Raw genomic sequence first — 16,145 nt, forward strand, 5'->3', positions numbered from 1 at the left:
TGGGCGGGCCGCGCCGCGGCTCTTCCCGTCTGGCCCGGCCCCCGCTACGGGAAGTGGGAGTCAGGGGCGCGCTCGGACGGCCGGGACGGCGGAGCCATGGATCCCTCCGGTCCCTTCGGAGCTGCACTGCGGGGCTGGCTGCTCCTCGCCGTCTGCTGGGCGGCGGCAGCGGTGGCGGCGGCAGGTGAGGAGCTGGCCGGGCTGGGGCTGGGGCGGGGGGCGGCGGTGGGACCCCCGGGCGGTTGCGAGCAGCGCGCCGGGCTCGCTCCGCTCCGCTGCCGGCTCTGCTGCCGGCACCGCCGCTTCGCCGCCGAGCGCTTCGCCCGCGGGGCCGGGGCCGAGGTGGCTTCGCTGCCGGCCCCAGCCCGTAACCGGCTCGGGGGCCCCTCGGGGCGAAACGTCCGGCGGCGAAGCGGCGGTGCCGGCAGCGCCGTGCGGGGATCTGGGGATCTGGCGCTGCCGAGCGGCTGTGGGGCTGGTGCGGGCCGTATGGCCGGCGCGGGGACCTTGGTGTCCGCGTCCTGAAGTCCAGCGCTTTCGTTTCGTGGTGGAAATTGCCTAAGCTTTGGACTCGGAGCGTCCTCGGCGTCTTACAAGACAGGGGAAAGGGGATGCGTACAACTCCCCTCTTCTTTCTCTCTAAGGCAGCGTTTGACAGGGGTGGCGAATACCTTTAAACTCTGTCTTCGGTTCCCGGGGCTGTTTCTGTCTTGGAAATCCAAGCAGAAGCCCACCGCCTTCTCTGTGCGTATGTCTTGAGGCAGATTCCTGGAAATCAGGAAGGCTGTCGCTGACAGCACTGGAGAAGCTGTGTTTGTTGTTTACTGGAGCTCTATGCACGGTTTCCCTTACTGTACGTCTTGTACCTTGGGTTTGCCATTAGTTTTGCTTTCCTTGCTTTTGGAAGCACAACGATTTAGTAGTAGGAAAGAAGAGTGAATGCGTGAGAGGTTTAATAGGAAGTAGGTGAAGCCTTGCTCTATCTTTGACGATTTTAATGCAGCAGCACAGTAACAGGCGTTAAAGAATTGCTATTTTTTTAACTGGCTGTAATTCAGTTTCATAGGATGAAATCAGTCTTAAGAAAATATAGGAGGACAAAATGCAAGTAGAAAGTGCTTTATGATATATTACGGTACTTGAACCATTCATCGATGTTTCCATCTTTAAAATAAAACGTTCCATTTCTGTTTATTTATTTTATTTTATTTTATTTTATTTTTTAAATGCGGGATTGCTTCCACTAATCTCTGCTACAGTTACTTCCATGCTTTTTTAGAAACCATTACCGTGTTTTTTGTTTTTTTTTTTAAGAGTGAAATAATAATGTCTTTCATATGTCTTGTAATTTGTCTTTGAGGTGTTTTCTTAAAGTGCTGTACCAATGTGATTTTAATAGCAAAAGTACTTAGACTGTATGTATATCCCATATTTTTAAACAAATGGGACTGGCCAAGCCTATGAATAAAAGTAAACTTTCATCTGAATATAACATTAATCTACACAATTCTTAAACTTGTGCTTTAACCTAAAACTTTTCAGATTTATACTTTTTATGTAAATATGACTTATTTGTTTATAAATTTTGAATATTCACAGTTCTTACTCTGGGCAGTTAGAAATCTGCAAGCTCCATTACTTCTCACCAGACGCGTTAAAAGGAAATGTGCAGAACTTCAGAACGTCGGTCAGAGAGAAAACTATATTTTTTTAAGGATTTGTGGCTTTTGTAGGTAATAACAAAAAAGTTAATCATGAGAAGAAATTGTTTGGAGCTGTGTAGTTATTTTGAATAAATATGTGCTGTTTTTTTGTTTGTTTGTTTGTTTTTTGTTTGATTGCTTAGATGTTTTAAAGGGCTTGGGCAAGAAACACTCAGTATTTGCAAAGTCAGGCCCTGATGCTGTTCACTAGAGTGTTTGCTAGTGGAACAGGTAATAGGTCAAGATATTCTGGCTAGCTGACTAGGTTTAGTTTTCAAAGAGGAGGCTTTTTTTTCTAAGTTCATTGGCCCTGAAAAGCTACGTGTTCCCTGCTTCTGTGTTCACCATTTAAAAAAAAAAAAAAAAAAAGTCTTGTAAATTTCAAGCATTCAGAAAAGCTAGGAATAGTCAGACTAAATGAGCAAATCCTAGTAACTATTCTTGTTTCTTTGTGAGCATAGTCACACACATACATGGACACACAAATGGTGATAGCGTCTGATCTCTGCTATTGCCTGTTCCTTAGCTATGTCTGTGAAACCTCCAACTGTTTCATAATTCTCAAGTTTTAGCAGATCTGGCTCCAGGGAATGGAAGATAATGGTGTCACAGACACTTAAGGAAAAAATCTTGCTGAAAGAACCTTTTTTGCCTTTTAATCCACCCTCTTCCTTATGCTAGCAGAAGCCAATATGGTTGTACAGCAAACTGGATGGGAGATTGCATCTCAGTGTAACTATTTGCTGTTTCCATACATATTTCCCCAAAAGTTGGAGGGGTTTTGAGACAGGTTTCCTGGGATGAGCAAGACCTGCAGAGCTGTTGATGTCAATTGGAAGTGTTTATGAAACTGCTGCATAACAGGGATGCTCTCTTTCCACAGACAAGTGGGTGGTGGTGCTTCAGTGGTGATACTTGTAAATGCAATCAAGAAGCAGTCCCATTTGGCCTCTTATTAAATATCTTTTAATAGTACACAGAGGGGAGGGAGGCGGGGAAGCTTAATCACTTTCAATTTCTTAGGGAATTACCAGTTGCGAACTTTCTCTAGAATTTGACTTAGACTCATACTTTAATCTTTCATGGCAATTTTCTACTTTCTCTCTCATTTGTATTCTTCCTTTTCTAATCTGACCTTCGAGCTGTGTGACTGGATATTGAGTAGACTGTGACTCAGTGCACAAATGTGAGGAAGGTTCAAGGCACAAATGGATTTATCCTGGCAAGTATTTCTGAGTCATGGCTCTTCCTCAGCTTCTGTCTTGTTTTTGGGGAGGTGAAAAAATTTACCGGTGAAGTGCACCAGCAGTAAATTACTGTTTTTTCTCACACCGATTTTGGTCACTGTGCATGAGTATAGCATTAAAAGTTTAATAGGTGACTAATTGAAAAAGTGTTGTGGTTTTTTGGTTGTTTTTCTAATATTCTCATTTTTGCTTATATTGGGCTAAATCATGGTTCTAACTTACAACTGCTACTTGTGAGTTTTGTTGTTTGTCTTTTGCAAAGTTCTCCTTCTAAAACTGTATTGAAGGATGATTAGTAGTAGAATAAATCATTAATTGTTTCTCATAATTTAAATGTATTTACTAAAAATTGGCATGAATGATGCAAACTCACAGCAACAAAGAACTGAAAAACAAGGGCACTTAGATTCATCTTCCCTCTGCAAACATAAATTTCATTGCAGCATGCAACAACATAGTGCTTGTGGTAATTTCCTAAAAAAAAAAAAAAAGTTAAAACTTTTTTTTTGTGTGTGTGTTTCTTATAATTATTTAAATAATTAATCGACTCTGTTAGTTGGAAGAGTACAAACACTTTGGACAATAACTTATCTGATAGAAAGCAGGAACAGACAGAGTTGAGAATTCATTTGTGTTCTTCCTTTTCGGAGAGTTAAATAAAAAAAAATCTATCAGTGATGAAATGTACACCAACAGGATTGTTATACTGATAATTTCTCCTTTCTTTTAGGAGCAAAAGTTCTTCCACCTCCATCCAACTTAAATTATTCATTTATCCAAATCTGTACGTTGAACTGGACATGGAATCCCCCAGAGAACATCAGCAGTAGCTGTGACCTGGAATATTCCAGTGACATAGTGATTGATGAGGTCCCTCAGAACCAAAGAGTAAGTTCTTTATGTCTTGAAGCTGTGCTGTGCTCCAGTGAATATATTATTGTGATAAAACTATGTGTGTATATGTTTATATATATAATATACATATATAAAATGTAGTTTTAATATAACCTTTAATTCTCGTCATGGGATCAAAACCTCAAAAATGAGTCATACCAGCATGTGGAATATGGAGACTAGAAAAATCTCTCTGCCGCTCTCTGATAATCAAGCTATGACTGATAACACAAGTAAAATAATAATAATGTAAAAAGACTTGTTTCCATCTTTTGTTTTTTACAGCCTTTCAGGAAAATATACAATATACACGCAGAGCAGCCTACATGTATAAGATGTAAATGTGAATTTTCAAAGGTCAACCTGCTTCATTATGAGCTCAATTCAAGAAAGAGGTTTGCACATTAATCTTGGTGCAATTGTAATTTGACTGTTTAGAGGCTTTTGGAAGTAATGCCAAGTATTAACCTATTCCCACGTTTGCTCTGTCCCAGCACTTGTGCTTACATTTATTCTTGGGTGTTGTGTTAGGAATACAACATGGAACAATTATTTTTTTTTTTTCCCCGGAAAAGAAACTATTCCTTTAAGGATGCCTCCTGAAATAGTCCTTTGTTGTTGAGCCCTTCTTGTAGTTTTATGGCCTGATATAATGGCCTCCTTACTGCGACTGCTGTATTCTTTCTGATAGCTATGGGATATCCTGGACTTGAAGTAAGACTGCAGTTTCATAAACAGTTGAGCGGATTTAATGGCTGGACACTGCTAAAAGGATGATATTTCATTTTTGACATCCCCTCCTCTAATGATCTTTGCCAGACCTTTATATGAGCCAGTTGAACTTGCCAACTCAGCAGAAGCCTATTTACCTCTTTAATAGGTTCATTAACAAGTTGAAAGTCTGCTTGGTTTACAAGTGGAACGAATTTGTCAAAAGGTTTACCAAATGTTAAGGTCAGCAGCAGTAAAAGAGCCGTTGGACAGTTTCATGTAACAGGATAAACGAGAGTGTTTTGTCTTGTTGTCTTGCATTACAGTTGGTAGAATGTAGTTTGTTAATAGCTGTTAGATTTCCTTGCACTTTCATTAGTGCAAATGTTATTATTTCTATACACACAATGCATGAGTGGTTATACCATTCTTCTATTATAACAATTTTTTTTATCTTCTTTCTAGTCAAGTAAGAGGCATCACCCTAGCCAAAAATGATTAAGAAAGCGTATGAGAAAAGGTTTATCCTTTTGCTTGCACAAACACATTCTTTTTTTCCAAAAATAGAAGCTCATGGACTTCTTGGTCCTGCTGTGATGTCACTGTAGTTAATAGCTGTTTGTGGATTTTTTTTTCTTTGCTTCTTATATCCTTGTAGACTCTTTTTATCATTTTAGATGTTCTTTCTGCATGTGTGTGCATGTGAATGTGCAGTGTGAAGGTTAAATCTGTAAGCTACTTTCTGTATAAGTGTAGTATAACCAGGTGTATTTTGCATTACCCATGCAGACTTACTCTAGGACCATTTTCCTTCACCTTATACTAGTTCCTTGGTCTCTTGCTCCAGTTAGTAATAAATATGAACATTAGCCACAAAGAGAGGTTTTCCTTTGGTGACTTCTGAGTGTGCCTGATAAGGAAAAAGAAAAGTTAAGTGACACTGAGGCTTCCATGTTATCAGATGTTCATTTCATTTGTCTTTGAATTGCAGCTTTTTTGATGGACTCTAATGTATTTTTATTTTAACAGTAACTTCCATGTATTTGATACGATATACCAAATGCTATGGTTTTCTTTTTCCCCATCTAAACCTAGCAGTGGAGTAAGAGTCTCTTTCGCGTGACGGATACGTTCTTGAATGAGGAAATGCGTTTCAAAGTGAGAAGTGAATGCAAGCATGATAATGCCAGTGAACCAAGCCGATGGGTGGAGACTTCTGTTCTACCAAAAGGTAACGTGTAAAAAGGCAAGACTTGAGACAGACATACTTCTTTTGGACTGAGGAGATGTAGTTTTATCTGTGCTATTTTAACAAAATATCTTAGAACTATATCAGAGTAAAATGTCTGAGAGATACTAGAAGCAACAGAAAGCTCAGTTGACAAAGCTTAGTAAAATGACTTCGATACGTTTAAACCAAAGTACTTTTCTGACACTTAAAATGTTACAGGCAAGCTTTTAAAATTTCAGTGCACTTCCAAGACATCCTGATTCCCATCACTAATCTTGTTTCTGCCATCCTGTGGTTGTGAGATGAGAGAACTTATGTTGATTAAGTTTGCTGACTTATCATTAAAATCTAAATATATTTTCTATGATTTCTCTATACAAGCAAGACTACTTAAACTACATTTGTAAACGTTGGAGGGATGAATCTAGCAAATTTAACAAGTCTGTGAATAAAAAAGGGACTTAATTACAGTAAGGGTCTCTCTTTTTTGAAAGGTAGATGAGTGAATAGTAGAATGAGTAGAGAAAAATATTTTCTGTTTCTTGTCCTCCAGAAATGAGGGCTACATTGCAAAAGTTATGAAGCAGGCATTAAGCAAAATTGTTTCATTTTTATGTTCTGTAACTTGTTTAATTTCAATACATTGAAGAAGTCAAATGTCTAGTGGTGTATGGGTGTCAATTAAAAATTCAACTTAACCCCGGTGTTGCTTTTGTCCATATTTAAGAGCTACAAGTAATTTCCGTATTTAGAATATTGAGAAACTAATACTTTTGTCTGGAGAAGATAACTATAAATACTATTTTTATGGAGATGTCTGTAATAACTATAACAAAGCTTAGCACTGTCCCTATAAGTGGTAATTACTTTAATTCTTTTTAAAATATCAGTAGTTTAATAGAAACAAAATATTTTTTCTGACTCACCACCTTGTGCTTAGTGTCAGATAAGAGTAGTAATTCAGGCATCGTGGAAACTTTGAGATTCAGTGTTATAGTAAGCTGACATTTAGAAGTTGTCCTGGTGAGATTTCAATAAACAACTGGATTTATTGCGCTGAGACTGCAGGCTGAGAGGTAACCCATCTTTGCCTTTCGAACATCTTTAGTTATGTAAAAAGGGATGCTTTACTTTTGGAAACTGAGATAAGAATTTGCTGGCAAAATAAATGTTGACATCTTTCAATTTTCTTTTGTAGGTATTCCAGGGACTGCTGCTGTTGGTTTGAACTGTGTTTGGCACAATTTGGAGTACATGGTTTGTAAGTGGCATCCTGGAGAGAATGCAAGTAGCGATACCAATTACACTTTATTCTACTGGTTCGTATTAACTTTTTGTTGCCAACCCTGTTAGTGTTAATCTGTAGTTTTACATTACTTAAGTTTTACTACTTTATTTCCTGTTGTTTTGAAAGATCCCAAAAGCACTGCATACAAGTTAATGTTGGGTCCTGTCCAACAGAAAATTTAGCAACTGAAGAAGTTGCCGCTACTGAGTCTGTTTGGGAAGCTGATATGTTTATTATGTGAACGATTTACTGCTTCTGTAGCTCTTTTTAAAAATAACTGCTATTTATTTTCTATTTTTTTCTAATTGTGGATTTAAACAAGGAGAAAGAACTGCACTAAAACAGTATATTCATTCCTTTCTTTAAAGCCCAATAAGCATGGGCCATTTAAGTCAGAATCACTCACTAATTCATATATCAGCTCTTAAATCATTGGAAAATGGTATGGAAGCATTAACATCTAGTAGTTTTGTTTGTATCTTCTTTGTCATAAATCACTGATTTGCAATGAAAGTAATGAACATCTTTTTATCATCATCCATGCTTGCAAGCTGACTGCCATAAATAGACTCTTGTTCCAAAGGAACAGAGTTGTGGTGTGAGCAAAAACTTGGCAGCAAGATCTGTGCACACTAATCTATGCATACTTCTGCATGTTGATGGGGCTTGTGAAATGCCAGGTTGTATTTGTTTCTGTAGAAATATTGAAGTTTTATTTTTGTAAGTCCCTTGTTGTAGTTCTTAAATCAGCTTTGTGTCTTATCTGAATGGACTAAATAAAACTTTCCCTCCTCAGTGTCAGTCTCACAGACTAACTGTTCTATTTAATGCAATTTGACAGCAAATAGCGGAAAACTTCTTGCATTAGTTAAATGCTTGTAGGACTGTTTTCTAACGGTCTAAACTGATAAACAAAAAAGCCTTCTGTGAGTATTACATCAACAGTAACAATGAGAAGTTGAAGATCTGAATTTGTAGGTATATGGATACTTACTGGACTAATGCTTTAGATAAGAGCTAAATGCTTTGATCTTATCCCTTAATATAAAAGATGTAGCTGCAGCAATGTCAGAGTGATTCGATTACTGCTGCTTAACTGAATTTATGACAAAAATAATTGAAAGTCAAACACCTTTTCTCCATTTCAGTCCAACATTTTGCTTAACAAAAAGAAAAAGATACTCTAAAATTTTAAGGCTGAAAACTAAGGAAACACTTGATTTTTTGACTAAAAGATGCCTTTTCTATAATGCAGGAGAGGTCAGTTTTGTTTTTTTTACTAAGAAATGACTGAAAAATGACCTGAAAAAATACTGCTTCATTTTATTTTACGTTATTTTTCTTTAATGTTTTATTCTAAAATGTATCTTTTCATCCAAAGTGAATATAATTATAACAATTGCATAGAACAAACAAATCCTGACAGTACAGAGGAATAATTGCTGAAACAGAGGCTTACTAGAGCAGGTTGATGTCCTTACATAGTGCTGTCTGCTCTGAATGCCTCTCAACTTCGTCAGACCTGGAGTAGAGAGATGAGAAGGACAGATAAAAAAAAAAAAAGGGGGGGGGGGGCCTGAAAACAGGACAGGCAATTCTGGCTTTGGCATCCCCTATATAAAGCAGTGTGAAATAGGGGGATTTTACTCCTACTGTGCTCCTAAATTGATCCCTGGTTACTGGTTTGAGAGACTGATTCCCTAATTTTCTATGGAGGAAAAGCTACTGGAATATTTTCAGTGGAATCTAGGGAAGACAGAAACAAGGAAGAAGGTAGACATTGCTTCTCAGTTATAGGAAGTGAATACGACATTTTGAAAAGCAAATACATGAAGTAGGTGAAACTTGACCATCTGAAGCAAGAGCAGCAATGCCTAAGGCATTGCTAAAGGCTGTTGGTGATTTCATCCTGTTACAAGTGAAATTCTGTTGATGGGAAGTGATCCAGATTGGTTTGATTTCTATTTTTTTTTCTCCTGATGTTGTTTTGCACCGGGGAAAATGTGAACTCAAGCTGAAAACAACCATTATCTTTGCTTGGATATATAAACACTGTGACCTGTCTCTCATTCTGATTTTGCACACTTTATGAAAATAATATTCTTCCTAAAGCTTGATATAAATGAGAAGCATCTTACTTTGTTTAGCTTTAGTTTTATATATGTTATAGTACATTACAAGATCAGTCTTTAGAATTCATAACAGGTTTAAAAAGTAAGCTTACTCCCTGCTGTCCTATTCTTTTGAATTTCTTAAAAATATATATATTATTTTTATTCCTATAGGTTTGATGGTTTGAAAAATCCCAAGAAATGCAAAAACTATTCAATAAGCCAAGGAAGCTTTGAATGCACATTCAGTCTTACCTTCCCAAGGTTTACTAATACTTACCCAGTTATCAGTATTTTGATTAGAGATGATTCAGAAGAAATTAGGCCTGTGTGTGCAAGTAAAAATCCTACCACCCTTGGTAAGTTTAATGTCACATAGTGTGTGTGGGGGGAAGAGTGGGGTAGGGAATAAAGCTTGCTGGTATATCAGTGTGCTTGAGAAGCTTGCCGCTTGTAAGCTGTGGATCAGACAACATGGTATGTTCTCTTCTACTGATCTTTTGATTTAGAAATTAAGTAGATAATCTACAGTTTTTTATTGGGAGGTGGGTGGTTTTTTTTGTCATTTGTTTTTTGCTCTCTTCTACTCCTGCTGTTCCATTGTTTTTATTCTTTTATTTTTTTTGGTGCTAGCTTTTTTCCTCTTTCTGTTGCTAAATTGTATGCATAATATGTGTAATAAGTGTATGCATAATAGGCCATACAGGACTTCTAACCACATTTGTATCCAGTGAAATATAATTTTTAATTATTTCTATTTTATATTTCAGTACAACCTGCTACACCAAAAATAGTTGAACTATCATATGTTAATGGTGGAATATATCTACAGTGGAGTGAATCAGACGCCTTTCCAGCAAACTGTCTCTATTATGAACTGAGATATCACAATGGTGATCTGACTGTTGCTCAGACAATTCGAGTAAGTTTTCATTACTTACAGTTAACAGTGTGGTTTTTTTCCTGTGCATCTTCTATAATTTGTATTGATGTTCATAGTGAATTTTCTGTTTGAAAAAGAATGATTGCATATGCTGCATGTGAATGTGTCTGTCTATTGTACTAGCTGAAACTTGTGTAGATTGAATATGTTTTTCTTCCACATGCTAGTTTTCTGGTAGTAATATCTATCCAACATAATCCGTGTTTGTCTTCCAAATCTTTACCATCTATTATTGCAAAGCAATAACATGTAAAGATTCTCTGATAAAGAAGTATTTATTAAACCAAATAGCACTTGCCTGGGAATATACTGCAGTGTGTATAACCTGTTTACTTCTCTTTGGTATGGAACTTTGGTCTGTTCTTGTTGTATTTGCATGCTATTGGTCTGCTCTCTGCCTTAGATGATATGACTCAATACCATAAAGCAAAATTAATTGCTGATGCACAAAAGAGCACAAAGTGATACAGAAAGTCAAGGGGATGAAAAGACTGAGGGTAGGAGGCAGGGGTGGAAAAAAAAAGTGTGTACTCTTAGATATGCTAATTTTGACATATAAAAAATATTGTCTTTGGTGTCTGGATGTACTCATGCCTGAATATGCGTAATCAGCCTGACTGCTGTCTGATCAGAATGGTAAACAATATGGTAAATTTAAAAGAAAAGTGTCAGTCTTCTCCTGCAGAGCTTCTAGTTGTGTGTACAACCTAAAATTTAGCAAACCTGAATTACATCAACATTCAGAAAACAGGCCTCTTGGATCAAAAATAAGTGAAGTTCCATCTCAGACATCTGTAGAGGCATCACAGAAGACTTTTGCATGGTCAGAATTAGATCAACATTGTTACCCTGACAGAGAGGGGAAGGCAGTGTAAATCAGGTGTTTCTCAAAAACAAAACAAAAAGCTCTGCTCCAGACGTAGTCTTACTTTAATCATTTATGCCAAATGGTGTATAATAGGTATAGCACTGAGTCAGTTCAAATCTTAGCTTTGGAATCTCTATTTAGGCAGTCTTTGCAGGTTAAATGCTATTACATCCTTTTTTTAAGAAGTTTGGTATTCACAAGATCTTCCATCTAAACATCAAGAATACATTAACTGCATGATGAAAATGGGCTCATAAATGACTGAGAATATGTTAGTAATCGAACAACCTCAATAACCTTCTATTTGTATCCTAGGTTACATCTAATCGTACATCAATTCCTAGTGTTGATTTTAATAGCAAGTATACCTTCCAAGTAAGAGCACAACCAAAGCCTGAGTGTTACAGCAGCAAGCTCTGCAGTGAATGGAGTGAAGAAAAAAGTATTGGTGAGAACAGTTGTTCCTTGAATTTGAACTTCATTTTTCATCTGTTAGTAATCTCATACTTTTGTCTGCTAAGTAAATGGGAGTCCAAGATTGTCTTCCTATGTACTAGAAAGGGACTTCTGTTACTACATGCACTAGGATATATATTGATGGGGTTGCTATCCATTTAGCTGTGCAATAACTTCTTTCTAGAGCTGTTGATTTTTCAGACCCAACTCTGTTTTTCATCGTCTTATCAACTGTCTTTACATTATAACATATTTTGAGAAATGAGTTCTTGCCTACAAGTTAGTGTATTTGAAAAACATTCTCTGAATTAGAAGCTTGATTTATTGTCACTATTCCCAGAAAGCTTCCCAACACATCCCTAAACTTCAACAATTTTTGTATTCCAGGTGAGAATCCAGACTCTACATTCTATTTTGTTTTAATAGTCACCATTCCATTAGTAGTAGCAGTATCTACAATAGTCCTACTAGTTTACCTTAAGAGGTAGGTAATTATTTTATTGTCAATACGTTATTTCTGATTAATTTTTTGACTTCCATTATCTCTTCTAGATAACTGCCCATATTGTTACATGTTTCAACAGTAGCTGTTTTCTGAGTAACATGCATGAATAAGAAAAATGGCAACACAATCATACCTTAGTCATCAGTGTTATAGACCAAATACATTCTCTGTTTCCACTTTGGTAACATTGCTTATATTTGCTTACAGTTAGATTCTTGTAGCATGGACATTACATCCCCTCTCTTTAAGCAATGAAATCCAAATACAAAATTAAGCTAATATATATATATTTTATGGGATTAAAAAAATGGGCTACAATTGCACAGAGGATAAAGGCTAGCCAGTGGTATCAAAGCTGATTCCACACATTTTCTTGACTGCACCCGGGTATTACTTTGAAATAGTGATTTTTAAATTAATATGTCTTTCTTCTAAAGCTTTTCTTTTTAATTTTCTGAAGGCTTAAGATATTAATTCTTCCACCAATCCCGGACCCTAGAGAAATACTTAAGCGCATGTTTGGAGAGCAGAATGAGAATCCCCAGGTTAGTAAAAAGCTGTTTGGACACCTTGTCTGTTGAGCTGGAATCTATAAATTTCCAGTTTTCTTTTCCATACTAAAAAATAACCACTTAATATATGTAAGTATATCATGCAGACAAAGTATTTACAATGGAAAGGGTTGTACTGAAACAATTTCCCAAAACAGAGAGGTTTTTTTCCTCAAATTGCTTATATTCTTCTAGATACATTAATAGAATTTCATTATTCTGCTACTTCACAGCCTGCTAGGCCCTCAAATTTAGTTTGGGTCTTTTGCAACTGCACTAAACTTTTCATGAACATTAAGGTCTTTGCTCATGCCTCATATTTATGATGCTGAATAAAGCTACTCATATTTGACTTCCAGAAACTTCCACTTGGCCATCAGGATCATAACTGCTGTAGTTGTTGCACTTTGTCTTACAAGTGCTTTGTCACAAGTAACACTGTTCTTGCCTCAGAGTATTATCTTGATCTTCTCTGTCTGTTCAGGGTCTCTGAAAACCGGGCTAAGTGCATACATTGTCACTCATCTGCCTTCCCGCCTGGCCTTCACACATTAGCTGTAGTTGGGATTACTCTGTTAAGGTAGAGGCCAACCTTCAGTTCTTCCTTGTCACCAGAAAGCATAACCCTTCTGTCAGCTGGGACTAAGTTATGCCCCTGAGAAAAATGATTTCTTGCCCAGTTATCTTTGCCTTTTCACCATAATACATACTGTATGTTGTGAAACTGGTCTTACTTTTGGGGGGTTGAAAAAAACAATACTTACTATGAAGGAATTCTGTTTAAAATGTTGTTGTTCTCTTTCAGAGCTGTGCAAAGGATGATTCTATGAATGCTTATGACAAGTTAATCAAGGAAGAAGAAATTCATTCTTTAATTTTAACAGAAACTACAGAATCCTCTAATTCTGAAAAAGAAAACCGATAAACTCTGCCTCCCCAATGATAGATAAGGAAAGACTTTCATTCTTGCTACTTTACCTCAGGTGACAATGTAGATGTGAAGAGGCCTGCGAGACATTCACCACCAACTTCTGCCTTATGGAGCCTTTTCTGAGCCTTATTTCTTTGCTCAGAAGATGAGTTGCTGATGTTGGCCGTTCCTCCATCTCTGCTAGAAAAATTCATCTTGGATCATTTGAGATGAATATGTACATAAATTTCATCTAACTGCATTGCAGCATCTCTTGTTCTAGCTCCAACCAGCTCTGCCTTATTACTTGTTATTTGCACTTGTTTTTGAGCCTCACAATAGACTGTAAATGTTGGCTTTTCTTGGTTTCATTGTTTTTAGGGTTTTGCTTTGCTTTATGTTTTTGGAGCAAGCACTGTGACTTTAAAGTATTTGGCTCTGTTTTGCGGCAGGTGAGACAACTTGCTTGCAGTAGGTGAGCTGTCTCTACTAATACACAGAACTGTTGCCAGATAGGATACCAGAGCAATGGACCATTTGTGAATGGCTTATTTTGAGTGCTACAGGGCTTTTTTTTTTTTTTTTTTTTTCAAAGGACATTAATAGACTGACATTCATAAGCTTTTAGCTGATGTGTTTCAGCTGTGGGCTGATCAAACCCAATAAGAGGATTGCTTTTTCTTTAAAAATGTGTGTGAAAAGCCTCATCACCTTATGGCAGGTATTCAGACTATTCATATAAAAGGCTTTTATTTTTTTTATTCTTTCAAGTGCCTGTTTTCAGATCTGAGGCCTTCATGAACATCTTGGGTTAATCACACTTTAAAATTATAAAAAGAACTCTTTACCTCTGTTGTGCAGTGGCTGATACCTCTGTATTGACTGTCACCGGACTGTGATTCTTCTTTGGCCATATTGGCCTGAAAGTATATGATTTTTAGAAGCTGAGTCATCTGTCATCTGTCCAGCAAAATTACCAGGATGGACGCATATGTCCAAGGAACTGTGTACAAATTACTGAGAAAGATGCTAAACCACAGAAACTGATGAATTCAATGACTTTAAAATTCATCCTTACTGCTACGCTGATGGATTTGTGGAAAGAAAATATGACAACCTTGGCCTGCTTTCTTGGGGACGAATTTTATTGTTTCTGTAGTGACAATGCTTTAATTTTAGCATCTTCTCTAAGGACTTAGCAATTAAAAAAAAAAGTGCTTGTTTGACTTCTAAAAAATTTTCTTGGATATTTGCTGCTGTAGCTTGATGACTTTTTTGGTTTTTAAATCATGAATTGATTTATTTTCATGTAACGGTTTTGTTTTGAGGTTTCTTTACCCAACAGAGTCCAACAGAAACTTTTTTGATACAACTGTGAGCATCTGAGTTCTGAGCATTGGTTTCTAACTTGTGCTGCAAGGATGTTAGCAGAAGTACTTTGTACTGGAGGCAGAAAGTAATGGGGAGAAAGGGATCCATACAGCTGCTTACTGTTGAGGAACTTGTTCATCCCAGTTCCCTCAATAGCTAAGTGCAAATACATTAGTCATTGAGACACAGATTCTTAGTAGACTGGGAAAAGATCTCCTCAGAGCTTCATTTGGAAACAAATTCTGTAGCCACTGAATGTTGTAAAATTCAGCCCTCTCCTCAAACTCAATTCAATCAAAATCCTGAAATGAAATACTAATTTTTAGAACATGTTGTTCTGTGGGAAGTAGAACTAATGGAGTTTGTATTTTTAAGCTACAAATTTTTATCCTTTATCCTCCTATATATTTCTTTCCTCAATAAATGCAGTTCTTTCCTCAGTCCCCACTGAACCTCTCAAATATGCAGTTTCTTCCACATTTCTTATCTTCCTCTGGTTTCTAGTGGTAGAAAGGGGAGGAGAAATGTCGCAGAACTGGCAGACCACGTAAGAGCTTAAATCTTTTACTTACAAGCAGGCTAAAAGAAAAGACACTATAAAAATTGGTTAATGAGACAAAACAAGAAGTCTCAGGGATTTCAGTGAGATATAATGAAACTCAGGTTATATAAAGTCAGCTAGCAGCACTATTTGATATTCCAGAGGCAAAGGAACAGCGTGGGGGAAAGGGTTATTCATTTCCTTCATCAACTTCACTCCCACTCCACCGCAACATTCACATCACTATGGAGAGATAACTATTTCTCAAATCTACCTCATCTCGAATGTTGCTCATTGTAGATCACTAGACAAACAGAAATATATAATTTCAATATCAGTAAGCATAACAGCTTTAAGTTTTGTGGCTTTCAGTACAGTAGTCTAAGAAGATGATCCTTGGTACTTTACCCTAAGTTCATTTGACTTTGTTTTGATGTTTAAAGTAAAGCCAAAGCTCTTTTGTTTATTTAAACAAACAAACAAAAAAACTTCATAAAGCAAAAAGAGGGAAAAACAGATGAAGTACTAGGCCAAGAGGAAAGCTTAAATGCAAAGGATGGTTTAATCAGAATAGAAATGTTTGGGTAGTACTTTGTTTTCTGAATAATAGTAATTGACACACTTCCTAAGGATGGATTTCTTGAGCCTGTGTTTTGGCATACAAAGTAACTGTTCAAGTTTATTTTAATCTTGTCTTGTTTATGGTTATTTTTTTCTAAGTTTTGCTATCATATGTTTGCTCTTTGTTGCAGTTACTTGATTTGTAAGTTTGTTTAAGGAATGAATAAATATGTTTGAATGTTTTTCAATATGGA

At 37.0% G+C, this 16,145-nt stretch overlaps 1 protein-coding gene across 1 annotated transcript; it reads left to right on the forward strand.

Annotated features, from left to right (window-relative positions):
- Positions 1–16,145, forward strand: IL13RA1 (interleukin 13 receptor subunit alpha 1). Its single transcript, XM_027464870.3, has 10 exons — positions 1–184; positions 3,681–3,838; positions 5,651–5,786; positions 6,985–7,105; positions 9,360–9,544; positions 9,956–10,107; positions 11,312–11,444; positions 11,840–11,936; positions 12,418–12,502; positions 13,314–16,145. The coding sequence occupies exons 1-10, from the start codon at positions 97–99 to the stop codon at positions 13,431–13,433; spliced, it is 1,275 nt and encodes a 424-aa protein (XP_027320671.3). The 5' UTR covers positions 1–96; the 3' UTR covers positions 13,434–16,145.

The sequence above is a fragment of the Anas platyrhynchos genome, chromosome 10 (genome assembly GCF_047663525.1).
Source record: "Anas platyrhynchos isolate ZD024472 breed Pekin duck chromosome 10, IASCAAS_PekinDuck_T2T, whole genome shotgun sequence".
Taxonomy (NCBI): Eukaryota; Metazoa; Chordata; class Aves; order Anseriformes; family Anatidae; genus Anas; species Anas platyrhynchos.